Genomic DNA, 17,504 nt, shown 5'->3' with positions numbered 1-17,504 from the left:
GCTTTGATCTCGGTTAGCTTTGTTTCTTGGCCCTATTTGCCAACACAACCCAGGAAAGAAACCTTGCTCTCTAATCTCTGATGGAGTAGGGTTTGTGTTTTGTTTACCTGCAGCTGTGTCTTTTTCCCCCATCTGTTTTTGGTGTATGCGCAGATACCAGTGATGTGAGACAACAAAGCTAAAGCATGCTGTTTGCATTTCTTATCAAAGAGCCTATCATATTTTCTAAATAATGAGTAAGTTTATGCTTAAGCTTTGATGCGTTAAGGGAAAGTGAAACCTTAAAGGAAAAGTTCACTGGCAGCATGACTATGCTAACCATTTAAAAATATGATAAAACTTTTTTAAAAAACATGAAATTGGAGTGGTACTAATTGTCTTCATGTAGGTGGGCCTGAGTTGCTTGTACCTTGGGCCTTTCAGGGGAGCTTATGGTCACTTCCAGGGGCTGCACTGAAAGGGCTACCAACCAGGACAAAGGGATTTTCCAATATCAAGTTTTGTTAACCAGAGGTAAACTATTTTCTTTCTGCCCAGTGGATTTAGTCTTTTTTTTGTTTAGTTTCTATACATATGTATAGAAATGTCTGCTAGTATCTAAGGTCTAGAAGGTTGTAGAATACCTAAGATGGAAAGAACCTTAGAAATAGTTCAGTCAGCTTTCCTAGATAATAAAAATCAATGGACCCAGATGGATAAATGACTTTCAGAGTGACAAATCTCAGTGCTGGAGCTTATTGAAGATTATTCTAATCAAATATCAGAATGTAATCCTCTAGAAGAGGCTAAAATATACACATTTCAAATTAAATATTACTTTTTCTTAGGAACACATATAAAAATACTAAAAAAGTATTTTTATTTACTATCTAAAAATAGGGGCCACAGAAATAGAGAAAATCAGAAGCAAAGACATATCCTCAATTTAGTATCCAAAGCAGCAATAAGAAACTTTAATAGAGGATAGAGCTTAAAAAATGAAGTAAAGGAGGTACAAAATGTACCTCTTATGATGTGTGATTTTCAGCAAAAGAATTCCTATATAAAGAATACCATACCTTTTTAATTTCAGATTTCAAATTACAAGGGTTACTATGCTGGCCGAAGAGGGATTTCTTGAATCTCTCTATAACCCTTCTTTTCAAATTGTGGTGCAAAGCTGGAGGAAGCTGCACAAAATAAGAAAACAATCATTGTAAACAAATTGTTAACACTACACAGCTGACTGAAAAAGCATTCGCTGAGGGCCCATGTAACAATATTCCCTCAATAGGACTACATAAGAATTTAAATTTTACTGCAAGTAGCATGACTAGATGCTATAATTTCTTACCCTGCAATTCAGAGGGAATATATTATTTTGCTCTTTTTCAAATGGCTGCTTCCATTTACCTTGTTTCTTCGTTGATTGATATTATTGTTCATATAACAAATTATTTGTTAATTGTACACAGTATATTGAATTTTGTGAAGAAGAGCCTTGACACAGAATGATGCACTTTTATCAGATGTGCTTATAATATGGCCAGAACCATGCTAAACACTGTAGCTGTGGTACTACAGGATCTGACACTTTGGACCAAGAAACACATATCTGCATTAGTAGTATATACAGTCAGATGCCTGTCTGGGAGTGCTCCTGAAAATTCAGCTGCAGTGAGGTCAGATTTAGGTACCAATCATTCCAGAAGAAAGAGAGGATAGATTAGTATATATTAAGACCAGACCAGGATGAGTTACATTTAGTAAGTGAGTAGTAGAAAGTCATGGTAGGACCCTAGAAAACATAGTAACAAAAAAAAATGGGGATTAAAAAAATGATTTGTCATGCTTTGTAGGTTGGATCTCTACAAGAAAATCAAAAGTCCTGGAAAGCACAGAAAGGTGAAGTGACATTTAGAAGAAGAATAATAGAAAAGAAATTGGGTCAGAATTAAAAGGGTCTCAGAAGTGGAAATAATATTTGGTTTTATTTAAATTATGGAGAGAACTTGAAGGGAGAGAAAGAGGAACCAGTCAGAATAAAGATGGCTAAGTGGAAAGGAAAGTGTGATAGTAAGAGATCTCCATGTTAAACAAGAATATAATTCAAAGCTCAGATCAAAAGAAAGAAGAATGTATCAGAAATAATTATTACCTTTTCTAGGCTCCCTTACAGGTTTAGTTGGTACCATGTGACTACTTTTGGCCAATAAAAATGATGTGTGTCACTCTGAGGATAAGGCAATTCAAAGTCAGTGTGTTTTCTCCACCTCTGTCCTCCCTACGGCAAGGAGCTTGGCATTACCATCCTATTCTGACCACGCAGCCACAAGAAGGAACAGGGCCACCTGAGCAGCCCAACTGGAACTGAGTAAGAAATAAACCTCTATTGTGTCAAATCAAGGAATTTCAGGGTGTAACTGTTCTTGCAGCATAACTTACCTTATCCTATTTACTCAAGTTTTGTGAGACAGGAGGACATATAAAAGATAATGGCAGAGCAAAGAATAGGGCCTACAGGGAGGGGCTCACAATGCTGATTGCATGACCAAATAAAAACATTTCATCATCCCAAACACAGTAGAATGTAGGGCCCATTATGAAGTACCGTAATTATATAAAACAGGAAAATAATTCAGTTGAAAATGTTTTAAAAATGTATCTTTGGCCGGGTGCAGTGGCTCACGCCTGTAATCCCAGCACTTTGGGAGGCCGAGGCAGGCGGATCACCTGACATGAGGAGTTCGAGACTAGCCTGACCAACATGGAGAAACCCCATCTCTACTAAAAATACAAAATTAGCCAGGCATGGTGGTGCATGCCTGTAATCCCAGCTATTCGGGAGGCTGAGGCAGGAGAGTTGCTTGAACCTGGGAGGTAGGGGTTGTGATGAACCAAGATCGTGCCATTGCACTCCAGCCTGGGCAATGAGAGAGAAACTCCATCTCAAAAAAATAAAAAATGTGTCTTTGATCCTAGTGTTTGAGTCTAAATAAGTTTAATTAGTGAGGAAATAAGACTCTTCGGGAGATACTGAAGCACTTCAGTGTACTTTGAAATGTTTTGTAGGTTGGCAGCACTGCCCTTTTTTCATGTCAATATTATAGCTTCCTTTTGCCTTAATCCAGATGGGATTCCTCCATCTACTCCCAGCAATTAGTCATAATTGTGATTGTCCTTTCACATGAAACGAAAGGAGGAAATTTAAAAAATGTGGAAGAGAGAGAAAGAAGAGAGAGGAAGGAGGGTGCAGGGAGAGAGAGATTTCTCAGCATTAAGGAGCAAATCGAAGAAAGATGAGAAGGAAAATGAGTATAAATGACATATGTGTGTGAGAGAGAATAGCAAAAGAGAAATGAATTTAACTTAGAATAGAAACAGACATGAAGGTGAGGAGCATGTGCATGTATTTTTCTAGTAGGAAGATGGGATGGAGTGATGAGGGGACCAGAAAGTACCTGGACAGAGCACAGGTTGAATTCTCTTTTGTAATGCACCAAAAGTTGCCACTTCCCCAAACCAAACACCAGAGAGCAGTGTTGGCCTAGAACCCTCTAGCTGCTGCCCAGCTGACTGCAAGGGGCTGTCAAACAGAAAGGCAGGGAGCCTTCTCTGCTATGACTAACTTTTGAAAGTCTGAAACACCAGTGGGATGATAGATTCCTTCAAAGGGGACTTAACCCACCACTGGAAGCTATGAGTATCAGATTATTAATTCAGGTACTCTGAGAATTTTTGCGATTTATTTAACTTGAGAAGCCTCTAGCTAACTTACGATTGTTTTTATTGTTTTTACTGCTCCTGATGGCCTGAATTAAGCCTCAAAAACTCATTTGAGTAAGTTAACATTCAGTCAGCTTAAGCTGCATATATATTAGAAAGCTATTGATCTTACTGGAATAATTATCACAATGGACAGCACCCCATCTTTAAAGCTTTCATGCAAGAATTTAAAATTTTACACAAAATAATGACTCATGCATAGCTTAATTGCAGGTGATATAAACATAATAATATATAAGGACTATAATACTAAGAATAGAATATTAATATCTATGATCCATTTGAGCCAGATACTATGACTACTCATTTATGTGCAGTCTCACTTTTTTCTCCATGACAAACTTAAAAAGCAAGTACTATTTTATAGGTGAGGAAGTCAGAGCTTAAAAACTTTATGTAACATGCGAGAATACTTTCTGAGCAGTGCCTTCTAGCACAGCCATTATTCTAGAACAGATACCACCACAACTAGCATTACTGTAGGACAGCACTTTATAGTTTAGAAACATTTTCAACCAGGCACGGTGGTTCATGCCTGTATTCCCAGCACTTTGGGAGGCAAAGGTGGGAGGAACGCTTGAGCCCAGTAGAGTTCAAGACCAGCCTTAAGCAACATGGCAAGATCCATCTCCAATAAAGAAACAAATAAACAAATACTTTTACATACTTTATTTCATTTGAGGCAAATAGTCTCATAAACTCCCCCATCTTACAAATGAAGAAAATGATTCTTAAAAAGATAATTACTTCCTCAAAGTCACATACCTAAAAGCTTGGTTTTTGTTTGCTTCTTTTTACTGTACTACACAAAGTAACAAAATAATGAAAACCGATCTGCATGTTTTATACTAGGTTTTCTCAAACTTGTATAATGCTAATATTGGAATAGAATATATAGATTTCTATATGTGGAAGAATATATGGATTCTTTTAAAGAAATTTCTATATTCTCTAGTATCTCCAAGAATACATCAGAAGACTATCCATTGCTCACAGGACTCCATTTGATACTTAAGTTAGTACCTAATTCTATTTTTTAAAAAGTTATTTTGACATTACTGCTTAAGAAGATATTTCCTTAAATGCTAAAACAGAATGTTCAAAGACTGTCATCAAACTAAATACACAAAACATAACACTTCTCTTAGAATTTACAAAACCTGAAAATGGGAGTCAATTTAAGAAATATAACTTTACCCTAAATATCTCATTCTGTTAAATCTTGGTCACCCTTGCCATTAGTACAGGAGATCCAAATGAGCAGGTGTGGGTGGTTCTAGTCTTATCCATCACTACTGCTGTAAAAACACAGAACGTTTCACCAATGACAGTCAGTAGCATAATTTTCATTGGAGGACAACACGTTGCTATTCCGAACCACATTTTTTTCCATTGGCAATAACTGTGGTTGTGAAGATGGGCAATCCAAAGGCGCTTCAGAAAAATGGTTTGCCTGTTCTCTAGGAGACCAATGTTTGATTTTTTTTTTTTTTTTTTTTTTTTTTTTTTGAGACGGAGTCTCACTTTGTCGCCCAGGCTGGAGTGCAGTGGCACCATCTCGGCTCACTGCAAGCTCCACTTTCCAGGTTCACGCCATTCTCCTGCCTCCACCTCCCGAGTAGCTAGGACTACAGGCTCCCACCACCACATTCGGCTAATTTTTTGTATTTTTAGTAGAGACAGGGTTTCACCATGTTAGCCAGGATGGTCTCAATCTCCTGACCTCATGATCCACCCACCTCGGCCTCCCAAAGTGCTGGGATTATAGGCGTGAGCCACTGCGCCCAGTCCTGATGTTTATTTTTTAAAAGATGCTATATATCCTGATTTTCAAAGCATCTGTTTAACAAAACAATTTAGATGTTAAGTATAAAGTTAAATCCAGTCCTTCTTTGGGCTGTGCAGGTATGTCCTAAGCAATAACACATAAAGACTCACACTAAAAGGTGACATACGTACTTTAGTCACCTTATATGCCCAAAGGTAGATTTGGGGCTCCAGAAATAGAAATAAACCACTGATTTCATTCTTAGCTTGCTGGTCTTAAGATGACCATTTCAGTTTTGATAAAAACAGAGGTCAAGTCAGTAAGAAAGCAAGGTAAGGATTTTAACATCCTGCCTTATAAAATAGTTGCTTTTAGATGATTTTCACTGATCTGTCTCCATCAGCGGGGACAGGAAAGGTCGCCAACAGCCAAAAGTAAGAAGTTTTCCTCGTAAGTTCATCTGCTGGTTGTCAGGAGACATGCAGCCCCTCAGTTCAGGCAGCCACCAAGTGTAAGTCTGGGAGAGTCTGACTAGTAAATAAATATGTGAAAAAACTGTCTTTTTGTTTGTTTTCCCAATTCATTCTTACTTTCAGTCTTCCTTTGCAATTAGCAGAGTTAGAAAACTCATCTTGGTCTTTAACCTATAGCAGATACACTAGTATAATATTTACGGGTATTTTTCTTTTTTATTTGGAAGTCATTGACTTTGCTTAGCACTGTAAGTGAAAGTTCCTCAAAGAGGAACCATTCCTGACTATGTGCAATGTCACAAACTTCAGAGTATTCTGGAAATACATTTTAAACATCACAATAGTCATATTTGAACTTGTAGCAAGGAATGCCGTTCTGCCAAAAAATATGAAATCATTTGTTACACTGGCAGTTCAAGAGCATAATAATAAGATATTTATAATAGTTTTACTCTTGCTTTAAACTACTTTGAAATCCAATAAGAAAATGGCAAATATAAAAAAGTTTTTATTACATAAAAATTAGCAAGACAGGCATATGAAAATTATATTTAAATTTCAAAGGATATTTCTCTCAATTTAATAGTTAATAGTTAAGAGAACTAAAAAGCTATTTAAAGTTATTTCCATAACACTAAAGTTAAGAATGCTTTTTCCATATTTCTATATCAGTATTTAAATGGACGTGCATTAATATAATCACTTTACTCAATACAGATATGGCAGATTATATTTTGATGTATTAATCAAGCTTCCCCCAATATTTCCCTGTACACCGTCACCCTCTTTTATGTAATTAGTTAGACAATTCTGTCATTGCCTAAGAGAAAGCTTGACAGCAGAAAATAGAAAAGTAATCAGTTTTAGACTCCTGCATCTCAAAAAGGCAGCCATCAGGAAAGAAAAAAGAGCACCAGAGTTTGGATAAAACTTGACAGATAAGACCCAGGCTACTCAGCCCCAGGCTTAAAGACTACCCAGGCTAAAGGGAAAGCAATGAGAACTCAGAGGTACGGAGACACCAAAGAAGGCAGTTCCTTGTCTAGTCCCCTAGGTTAAGTGTGCCAGTAAGCAGCCTGTCAGCTTATCCAGCCTGTGATACTGGAACATTTCTCCCTTGCCATCTGGCAGGATGCTAAGCTGTATCACAAGAGAGCCCTGGAGGGACGCTGGAGGAGGATGGATCTTGTTTCCTGGCTCCAGTGATGCTCCTGCATTGCCTTGCTGCGGCAGCTCATAGTAAACAGCACAGGTAGGACCCCAAGAGGTTGGTGCTAACCCCCAGTCAGATCCAGTGGTATCAACTCTGCGGGTAGCTCCGCAGAGAATTCCATGGAGCAACATCTAACTCGGGGTGGCCTCCCCTGGTCCCATGGAGGGTGCTACCCAGCACAAAACCCGCAAGTGCTGATGCCCAGCAAGTTCCAGGGCATAGTACCTCACTGTGGAGGGCTTGCCCAGGTCCCCCAGAGGGACACTTCGCTTCAGGTTTCTCCAGCATAGCACCTTACTAATTTTTCTGATCTTTGCAGTAAGGTCAGGACTTCGACCCAGCGTGGGAGTGTCTACTTCTATATTCGTTCCTTTCTTGGGTGCTCTGCCTCAGCCCTAGAAGTTGTGACTTCTTTATGTGCTCTTCCTACATTCTTTAGATTTCTCTTCCCCTCCCTAGTAGATAATACTCATCATAGTTAATAATTCTTTATATTAAACCTTCCCTGTTGAAATTATGGTATGGTTTCTGACTAGACCCTCACTGAGACAGATACAGGTTTTAGGAATGTCTCAGAAGAGCCCATACAGATAGGATTTGGGAATTGGTTTGATTGTGCCCTTGGAACTGAGTCCAGTGCTGAGTTTTGTTTGTTCCTTTGCTTGTTGCCAATAGGACATGGGATGCTAGTAATCCATGGCATGCAGTTGCATCACAATTAATCAGGTTATCATCCTGATGAAGTGCCAACTGAAGCAGGTGCCTTGGAAGCCCAAATAGCTGCTGTTCTTGACTGGCACACAGTAATGAAGGACACAGGACTACAGCACAGAATGGATTCTTCTGAACGCACTGGAGCACTTACAGAAAGAAAATGACAAGCTTGGGTCCTTTACAGCTCAGTTCAAGTCATGGTCTGAGACATGGAAAGATCCCATGATAGCCCTAAAAGAATCCATTGTTTTGTTCTGCTACAGTGCTGATATGCCTGATAATCGAAACTTAATTGAGCAGCTTACTAAATTACAAGGTTGGATGAAGTCACATGTTATCAAATTTCTCATGTGAAAGTTAGGAAAAAAAGAATTCTAAAACTTGGAATAGGAACATATTGTTGAGACCACCCAAGTAAAACTAACAATCCTGAAACCAAGGTCACTCTGAGCCTTCATAGCAATTAAAAATAGCTTGCCATTCAGGGCCTGAAAAGATGAGCCTTTCTTTGCTTGAAAACCCTATGATAACCTAATGTAGGACAAATGTCTTTAAAAGGGATGTTCATTTCCTCATGAGACCCAACACAATGAGGATCAAATCCATAACTAGGGTCCTATTTCAATATGATCCAGGGGAATTAGTATAAACTGTGACCCAGTAGGAAATAGGAAAAGAATTACAAGATTTTGCTATTACATTTCAGTAGCAACCCAGAGAACACGTGCAGGAGTAGATTCTAAGAAGGATAGGCCGGGAAGGGTAAAACCTATAGCACTACATCAGGCTGAATTCATTGATATGGGTGCACGCACTAGAGATTCCAGATTTCACATGTTAGTTCATGCAGCTGGAGGTAGTTTAACTGGTTGTTTGACTAAAACTTGTACTTAACCATGGTCTGTGTTTGATGAGGGTAAAATGTCAGAGCATCTCTGGCATGTGGATGGGGGAATTCAAAGGCTCTGAGAGATGGGCTCATTGGGGTACATTTACCATGTGTGACTTGCACACCCACTCCCCAACCATATTCAGCAAGAACATCCAGAAGCCACTCCTTTCACTAAGGCATTGAGAAATACATTGGAGAGGAGAGCACTAGCATCCTTGATAAGCCCTGTGGTTGCTCTCCTTTGGAGGCCAGGTATGACACCAAACGATACATGATTTCAATGTATCCAGTTGGCAGGGGCCAACTGACAGCACTTGACCACCAATAGCAAACTGAGAGCATCTTTCATAAAGGGAAGCAGGGAGGCACTATTATTTAGAATGCTTAACCAACAGAGATCTTTGGTGGTGGTTAGTTGACTAGGGTGTTCCTGGAAAAGAAACAGATGGTCTGCCTATTAAAGTATTCCTTGATCAGTTTAACAGAAAAGAATATCTAGGTGTTGTAGACAGAAACCTGCCCTAAGTTGCCATTGCTACAGTGGAGAGTTACAGCCTCTCACACAGTTTCCAGATGCAAGTCAATTCAAAGACTCAAAGCCCCTTGATTAAGTGGAAAGCTGGGACCCCTTGAGGAAGGGCCCTGAAACATTACTACAAGTGCACACTATAAATCTTCCTCCAAAGGAGAATTGCAGCCATTTACTAGAGTGACTGTTTACTGGGGAAAAGGAAATACACAGGCTTTCAGCGAATACTAGACACTGGTTGCAAATTGACATCAAGATTCCTAGAGTCTTACAATATTACTATGGTACACCATTTTTAATGATTTTTTTGCTTTGGGATGTTTTGGGTAGGGATGGGGGTTAGTTAAATGGATTATGAGCCCAATGGGCCAAGTTGGTCAATTAAACTTGTGGTATTTCTCTTCAGTATCTGGATATTTAGTTGGAATTGCCACAACTGGCAGCTGACAGCATGCCCCATTGGTTCTCTGAATCTAGAGCAAGACGATGTTTATGTTTTGCTCGTGGATGTATCTCAAGTCCCTAGAATAGCATCTGGCACATAGTAGGCACCTAATAATTATATGTCAAGTGAGTGAATGAATGAATAAACCACAAAAGATATACAATTTTAGACTTCAAAATAATGTTGGCTTTCATGTCCAAAGGTCTTCTGCACTTCTTTGTCTAAAAAAAAAATTTTTTATTAACCATATATAACAGAGTCTTCAAGTTGCTGATTTCTAGACATATTTCTGTCAATAATTAATAGTCACTTTTAGCATTATTTTCTCAGTGCTAGGAGGCACTGAGATTGACAAATAGAAAGTTTTAACAACTCTGGATTTGTGTGGTTTTGACTTTCACTCTCTGAAAGGTCCTACTTTCAACCTAGCATCCTCAGAATTAACGGGTGGGCACTATTTTCCTCTTTCTTTCCTATAGTAAAGCTGCTTACGAGCAAAGAATCCTAACTCTGTCTCCACTTTCACCCCTACAGAAGGGCCATTTGTGTTGAAGTTTGGTTTTGGTTGGGCACTAACAGTAAGAGAGGATGTTAGGAATCATAGGAAAAATCCTATATATTTGCTCTTTTACCCTACTACCTTCCCAGCTCTGCTGCTAAAGTGTCCCCACATGTATGTAGTTGGGGAGGATAAGAACAAGTACTCAACTTAAAGTCCTATAAAATAGTTCTTCAGCAATATTAGCACCAAACTTGCATTTAAGATGAAAAAGAAATAAAAAGCTAGAACACTGACCTGTGTAATATAGATTATTTTGTGCAGCTGAATTAGTATCTGCTGAATAGGATCGCTGATCTGACGTACTTTCCTCTGGGACACAGCAATTCCTGCTGATGCTGTGGATGATAAATTTTGTAGTTAGTCAAGTTCTCTTTCAAACATTATATTAATGAAAAAATGAAGTAAAATTCTAACAATAATTTTAAAGTAAAGACTTCACCTTATCAGTGAGACAATATGCAGAGACCCTGTAGTACTTCAGTATTTTATGCCATGGAATAAACAATATCTTCCTTTTACTTCTCAGACTTCTAAGTAACACAATGATATTACCTGTAATAACATCTGAAAGACTGCTTATTGCTTGGACATTTTGCTGGCATTACAGTAGGCTGCCATCAGGAGTCAGCAGTGCCTTAGATACAGTGGCTACTGAAAAGCCAGGCTTCAGACATGTATAGTTAAGAGGCCATCATGCTTCTAAATTTTAAATTCATTATGCCCTCCATGACATATTTTAAGACTAATTTTATCAAAACTATGAAATGTATACACTGAATAGACATTCTTACAGAGGGAAAAAAGAAAATTTCTTTTAGCTAGAATTAAATAACTTTCAAACCTTTGATTATTACAAATTATAATTTTCACCTAGATTTCTCTCCAGGTCTAAGTGGAGCACATTTATAATTTATCCTGAATTCTCATCACACAGCCACACCACCTTCACAGTTTTCAGACTAATTTGGTGTCAAATTGTATGTTAGCTGCCTTCCCAGCATCCTCTGTCATAGCCACAAACAGTCTGTTTTTAACCTGAGGACTATAAAACTATTTAAAGGAATGGCTTTTGTCTCCAGATTACCTACAAGGCCACCTATGCCTCTTTTCACTCACAGAACCACACTGGATAAAACAAAAAGAGACTTCAGATATGTGATGTGCATTACCTTCCTTCCTTTCTCTTCCTTCTCTTTCTCTTTCCCTTCCTCCCCTTAACCGAGAGTGTGCTTTCTGCAATAAAACTTTTCTTGCCAATTTCCTTTAAGAAAAAAAGTTGAAAGTTCCAAAGACCCTCTTTTCTTCCCTTCACACAGAGCCACTATGAAGTCAAACATGAAGATAGTCATTGCTTTAACAACAGCTAAGCATTTTTAAAAATGCTTCTTTTATAAGCACTTTCTGAGAAAGCTTGCATATTTTACCATAAATATTTTGTTTTCAAGACATTTAAAGAGAACATTCAATGTAGTCATTTAAAAGAGTCAACTTGTTTTATTATAAGCATATGAAAATGTATAAAGACACAAAATGCAAAAAAGAATAAAATATAAACATTCAAAGAAATACTGCTTTCTTTACAGATATCTTTACTGAGTTAGTTTATAATTTAGCACAAGAAATAATCTAGTTCTAGCTCATCTGCAATTAATACCTTGTTTAAATGTTTGAAACTTAAAGAGTCTATATCCCATGGACACAATGTTTACTCCTTTTAATATCAATTATTTGATTATTAATATGAGGTTTAATAAATACCCTTGGGATAAAAATATAAAGAGGCAAATAGAAAGAGTTAATGTAGCTCTAAAATAGAAAACAGAGAGCTGGATTGTCTGCTCCGTCTTGTGGAGATGGTCAAGTGTACACATGCCATATTTTCTACAGTAGTGCTTCTTGGAGAAATAATTCTTAAAATATAACTGTTTGTCTAGACCCAAACCAAATACTAGACACTGTGTAACATGACCAAGTTGATGTTGCTACAGAAAAATTAACTTTGCATTTTCTGAAAATGGAGAGCTTGGTTTTTTTAAATCATTTTTATACAAACTACTTTATGTTTTTGATTTCTAGATGTAACATTCATAGGTAAAGAGCTAAAATCTCACAGCATGGCAGAGAGTTCTTAGGTCTGTGATGACATTTTGAATGTGATATCACATAGGTTTGACTCTACCTTGCCACAAGAATGTGTCCATCTGTGGCCCTAAATACAAAAACAAAGAGTTAGCTAGAATGTCTGCCTTCTGAATTAATCAACTATTCAATTTTTTTAACTTAAAAATTATTTTTCTTGAGACCTTTTGACCACTACCCTTACAATCCCAAAACATCCTTGACTTTTGGAAATAATTTTGATTACTTAGTTATTAAAAAATAAAGTTAAAAATATTTAATTACACATGCCCCTATAAAAACAAGCAAGCAAACAAACAAAAATGTTAGTATTACAAATGAGAAATGAGATTCAAGGCTCCTAGGAGCCACCATCCATCACAGCCACCTCCCCAGAAATAACTCGTGATATCAGAGTGGTGTATTGACTTCCACTCACTTTTCTATCCATTTACATACATAAATGTATACTTCAAAACGGTACTTTTCAAACCATACTTGAGTACTGAAGCCAATGTTAATGAGTCATGATCAGCATTTTGAAAAATGATGTCAAATGAATTGGAACTAGATTTTAAAATTTCAGAGTACATTGGAAGGGTCCACTCAGTCAAGATATAAAATGTGTTTTCTATTGACAGTCATTTCCAAGTGTTTGAAAGCTACTATTATGGAAAATCTATAGTAGTCTGTCCGTTCTCCCTTCCTCCTTTCCTCTTTCTCCCTTGCACTCTTCCTCTCTTCTTTCCTCCCTCCTTCCTTCCTTTCCTTTGTAAACAAATGGTGACACATCACATCACACAAACTGTTGTACAATTTGTTTTTTTTCACTTTTTTCACAGTCTATCATGGAGATTGTTTATTATCGACATACGCTGTTCTAGCCCATTCTCTGTGACCACTGAAGACCACTATGAGTTCTGGATGCACTGTAGTTTACATAGCCACTTCTGTCTTAGCGGACACTTAGTTTGCTTTCACTTTCTCATGATAATAAGTGATGCCGCAGTGAATATACACCAGCATGCCTCATTGTGCATAAGTACAAGAGTTCTTTTAGGGTAGACACAGTGAAGTGAAATAGCTGAACCCGAGGATACATTGTAACAAATACATTTTTAAGTGGCTGAGTCAGTTTATACTCTGATCAGAAAAGAATCCATTTTTCTACACCTCAGTCAACATTATATATTATCAAACTTTTCCACTGTGCCAATCTGATTGTTTTTTGTATTGATCTAAATGCTATGGTTGCTGTACTTCTTTGGTAAATTTCTTGCTGGTATCCATAGTTCTTTGTTCTTACTGATTTGTAAATGCTCGTTAGATATTCTGAATACTCATCCTTTTACTGAATTTTTTAAAAATTGAGACAGGGTCTTACTCTGTCACTCAGGCTGGAGTGCAGTGGCATGATCACAGTTCACTGCAGCCTCTGCCTCCTGGGCTCAAGCAGTCCTCCTGCCTCAGCCTCCCGAGTAGCTAGGACCACAGGCATGCACCACCATACTCGGCTTTTATATTCTTAGTAGAGACAGGGTTTTACCACATTGGACAGGCTCGTCTCAAACTCCTGGCCTCAAGTGATCCACCCCCCTCGGCCTCCCAAAGCGTATTTTTATTCTTCATTTAAAGGTTATTAACTGCCAAGCATTTGGCAAGTATTAGCTGTATCATTTTATCTAGCTTTAAAAACATTCTCTCTCAGTAAATCTTTTAGATTAGCCCACTGAAAATACTACACTTCCTAATTGTTCACTAAAAAAAAAAAAAAAAAAAAAAAAAAAAAAAAAAAATGCAGCATATATTTATATTACCAATTTTGTACTGAGCATATTTTTATTAAAACCATTTTTTATTAAAAAAGACATCTATGAGGCTGATCACAGTTCACGTGCAATGTCAGTCATACATAATATGCCCATGATCCATGATTAATATCTATGTGGTATTTCCTACAGCAAAAATATATACACAATATTTGGTCTCCTTAAAATTTAAATGAAATCAAAGTTTAAAATATTGAGATACTTTGTATTCTTTTATAGTTTTTATTAAAATAGTAAATTTGACTAGTGTTTGAAAACTTAGAAGGAAACTACAAAATTTCTCATAAGAGGCAATTTACTTAAAAGCGTCAAAAAGTCATTACATAATTATATTTGCTGGCTTACCCTGTGGCAAGCATGACACTAAAGAGCTATTTGTTTCCCCTTTGCAGAGTTAGGTCAGAGGACTTGCAAGAAGAGCAGTCCTTTTTTTAGCAGGGACTTGGGTGAGACACTGGGAGGTGTTTTACGTATTTAGTCTCCTTTAATCCACAGAGGAGACTAAATGAGTAAAACAGCTCCCAGTGCCTGTAAACTGTCTGCTCCCTTATTGGTGTAGATTCTATCCCCATTTTACAGATGAGGAGACTGAGTGCGATGGTCTAAACGCTTCTGAACCACCAAAATTCACAGGTTGAAATCCTAATCCCCAAGGCAATGGCATTTGGAGGAAGTGAGCTTGGGAGGTGATTAGGTCATAAGGGCGGAGGCCTCATGAATGGAATCAGCATCGTTATAAAAGAGGCCAAAGGGAGGTGGTCACCCCGTTCTACCACGCAAGGACACAGCTAGAAGGCGCTTCTGGTTACTGCAAATACAAAACAATATCTCCTTCCCATCCTGAAATATTATTTCTCTTCTTAAAAGGATTGCTACTTTTAACATGATGTTCTACCTATCTCTCTTAACATTTAATTAACTATTTTTGGAAAGCACGTAGATATAATAAGCTGGAAGCATAAGGTCTTTACAGCGATTGCTGTGCACTACATTCTCCTTTAGTTGTATAATAAAATAGCCAAGTTAGTTACCCATCTCTGGTGCTTTGACACGATATGTCCATTCTATTGAAACTATAATTCACAACATACACTTTGAAGCTGTTAATAACTACAAATGAAACCCAGAAAAGTGGGTTATACTGTATTCTCCCAGTTGACCAAAACATGGTATCAATATATTATTTTTCTGAATTCTCTCAGCTAAGAATCAGGAACTTTTAGAGAACTGGAGACAAAAAGGGTTAAGGAAGGAAATCCGTGAAGAAGCAAAAAAATATATTGTTTTCATGAATGGGGGGCCAAAACATACATGAGCTTCTCTATATTGGACCAACAGTCTTGTCAAACTACAATATAAATTTACTCTCACCTCTTAACTATCATAACAATGAAATAAAGTAACATAATTGTAGTTCAGATCTATAAATGTTCAGCAATCAATCCCTGTGTCCATGGTTAGATGAAGAATCTTGAACTCATAAGGATTACATGGAAGGTTCACCCAGACAACCATGGATGTGGGATAAAGAGCAGATTCAAATGTTACATTTGAGAAGACCGGGAAGAATTAGAAGGCCTTCCATAGCACAGGAAATGCATTGGGTGTGAGGGAAGTTGTGAGTGTGGGTTCTTAGGAGAAGGAATAATTCCATCAAAGGGCGAAGTCAGCTAAGTGACAGCTGCAACTGAAGAACAGCAAAGTGTTCAGTTTAGCTGGTGTGCAGTACAGTAAAAAAAAAAGTACGGTATGTATACAGCTGAAGAGGTAGCCAGGGACCATACACGATTGTGAGGAGAAATAAGGCTGATTTTATTTCAGGAGAGGTGATCTCACTGGAAGAGGCTCAAACGGTTGAAGTCAGAGGCCTGGCTTGCATTGTCTCTCTGCTAGGCACTAGCAATATGGTTTTCAGAAAGTTACAACGTCTTTGAGCCTTAGTTTCTTCATCTGAAATGTGCGCATGGTAAAAATGGGACTAGAACCAAGGGGGCTGAGGTCACACACGTTGTGGGGTAAATCACTCTACAGTGCCCTGTAGCTGTTTCCACATGGGGAGCAGGAGCCAAGGACTGCTGAAACTTGGAACTGAGACACTGAGAATATGATGTTCCATCAGAAGAGAGAGGGAAGTGACAGAGGAGATGGTGCATGGACGATGGATACTTCCCAACACAGACCAGCAGACCATTCTATAATCAGACAAAAATTGTTCGGAAGGAGCTTGGCAGTCTAGGTCTAGATGCCCCTGTTACCCCAGCCTCCGGTGGAGTTTCTCACGGAATAGCAGGAAGCTGAGTCAAAGCATCAGCTCCTTTCACCTCTGGGTGATCAGGCAACAAACTTTCTTTCATTTGAAACTTCAGGAACAAGCTGTTTAAAGGCCAGACGCAAGGCTGCTTTGAAGTCCTTAACTCTTGAATTCTGGCTGAGCCTCTTTCATGTAATGTGTCTTATATTCCTATAATGGGTAATGTCACAGTATATTTAACTAACAATCTACACCAATAAAGGAGCAGACAGTTTACAGGCCTGTAGTGTTAGAGGTTAACCTGCTGAAATTAATATGCTGGTATGATTTTACACCCAGTCAAGAACTTGATCACAAAAATGATATCATTTTATTACCCTATAGAAGTTCTACCAGTCTTACACTTAATTTAGCAATCTTATTTCAGCTTTTTTTTCTTGCCTAACTACATAAATCTCTGTTCTTCCAATGCTCCTGAATCAGCTTTTTTGTCTTCCACCTGGTTCTATCATTAATGGGTTGAAAAAACTCGGACACTTGCTAAAGAATAACTTTAAGAATTGTGATTTTGCACCCCAAGATAAAAAATAATAAGCAGTTATATAAACAGAAAAATTTTTAATTGACACACTATATGAAACATCCCAAATAAATTACTGAATCCATACTGAGCAGAGTCAATTAAGAATGAACAAGGTTCCAGCTATAGTGGAGGGCAGGCAGGTAGCCCAGAGAGAAGAAAGAGGCCTTTTGCTTTCAGGAGAGGGTAGTGCTGTAGCAACCATTATAGAATAGTTTGGACACAGCCTTAGTTATATCATCATTTTTCTTGAAGAAAGGGAATTAACAGAAGCTTAATGACTGGTTTAATGATTAATACTCCCTTATGGTTTAAATGTACTCTGAGATCCTTAAAAAAAAATACTCCCCAGACAGGAGCCAACA

The 17,504-nt window shown here is 37.9% G+C and overlaps 1 protein-coding gene across 1 annotated transcript in view; it reads right to left on the bottom strand.

The window, feature by feature from the left end:
* The window catches only part of NEK10 (NIMA related kinase 10), a 280,588-nt gene that overhangs the window by 22,260 nt on the left and 240,824 nt on the right, over nucleotides 1–17,504 (bottom strand). Inside the window, exons 32-34 of the mRNA XM_030933079.1 lie at nucleotides 12,541–12,570; nucleotides 10,596–10,696; nucleotides 1,059–1,169 (exon numbers count right to left, since the gene is read on the bottom strand). Of these exons, the coding sequence (XP_030788939.1) occupies nucleotides 1,059–1,169; nucleotides 10,596–10,696; nucleotides 12,541–12,570 (242 nt within the window). The remainder of the gene's footprint in view (nucleotides 1–1,058; nucleotides 1,170–10,595; nucleotides 10,697–12,540; nucleotides 12,571–17,504) is intronic.

This window comes from Rhinopithecus roxellana, chromosome 1 (genome assembly GCF_007565055.1).
Source record: "Rhinopithecus roxellana isolate Shanxi Qingling chromosome 1, ASM756505v1, whole genome shotgun sequence".
Taxonomy (NCBI): Eukaryota; Metazoa; Chordata; class Mammalia; order Primates; family Cercopithecidae; genus Rhinopithecus; species Rhinopithecus roxellana.
Note: the sequence above shows the minus strand (reverse complement) of the source record. Positions and strands in the feature narration are given on the sequence as shown.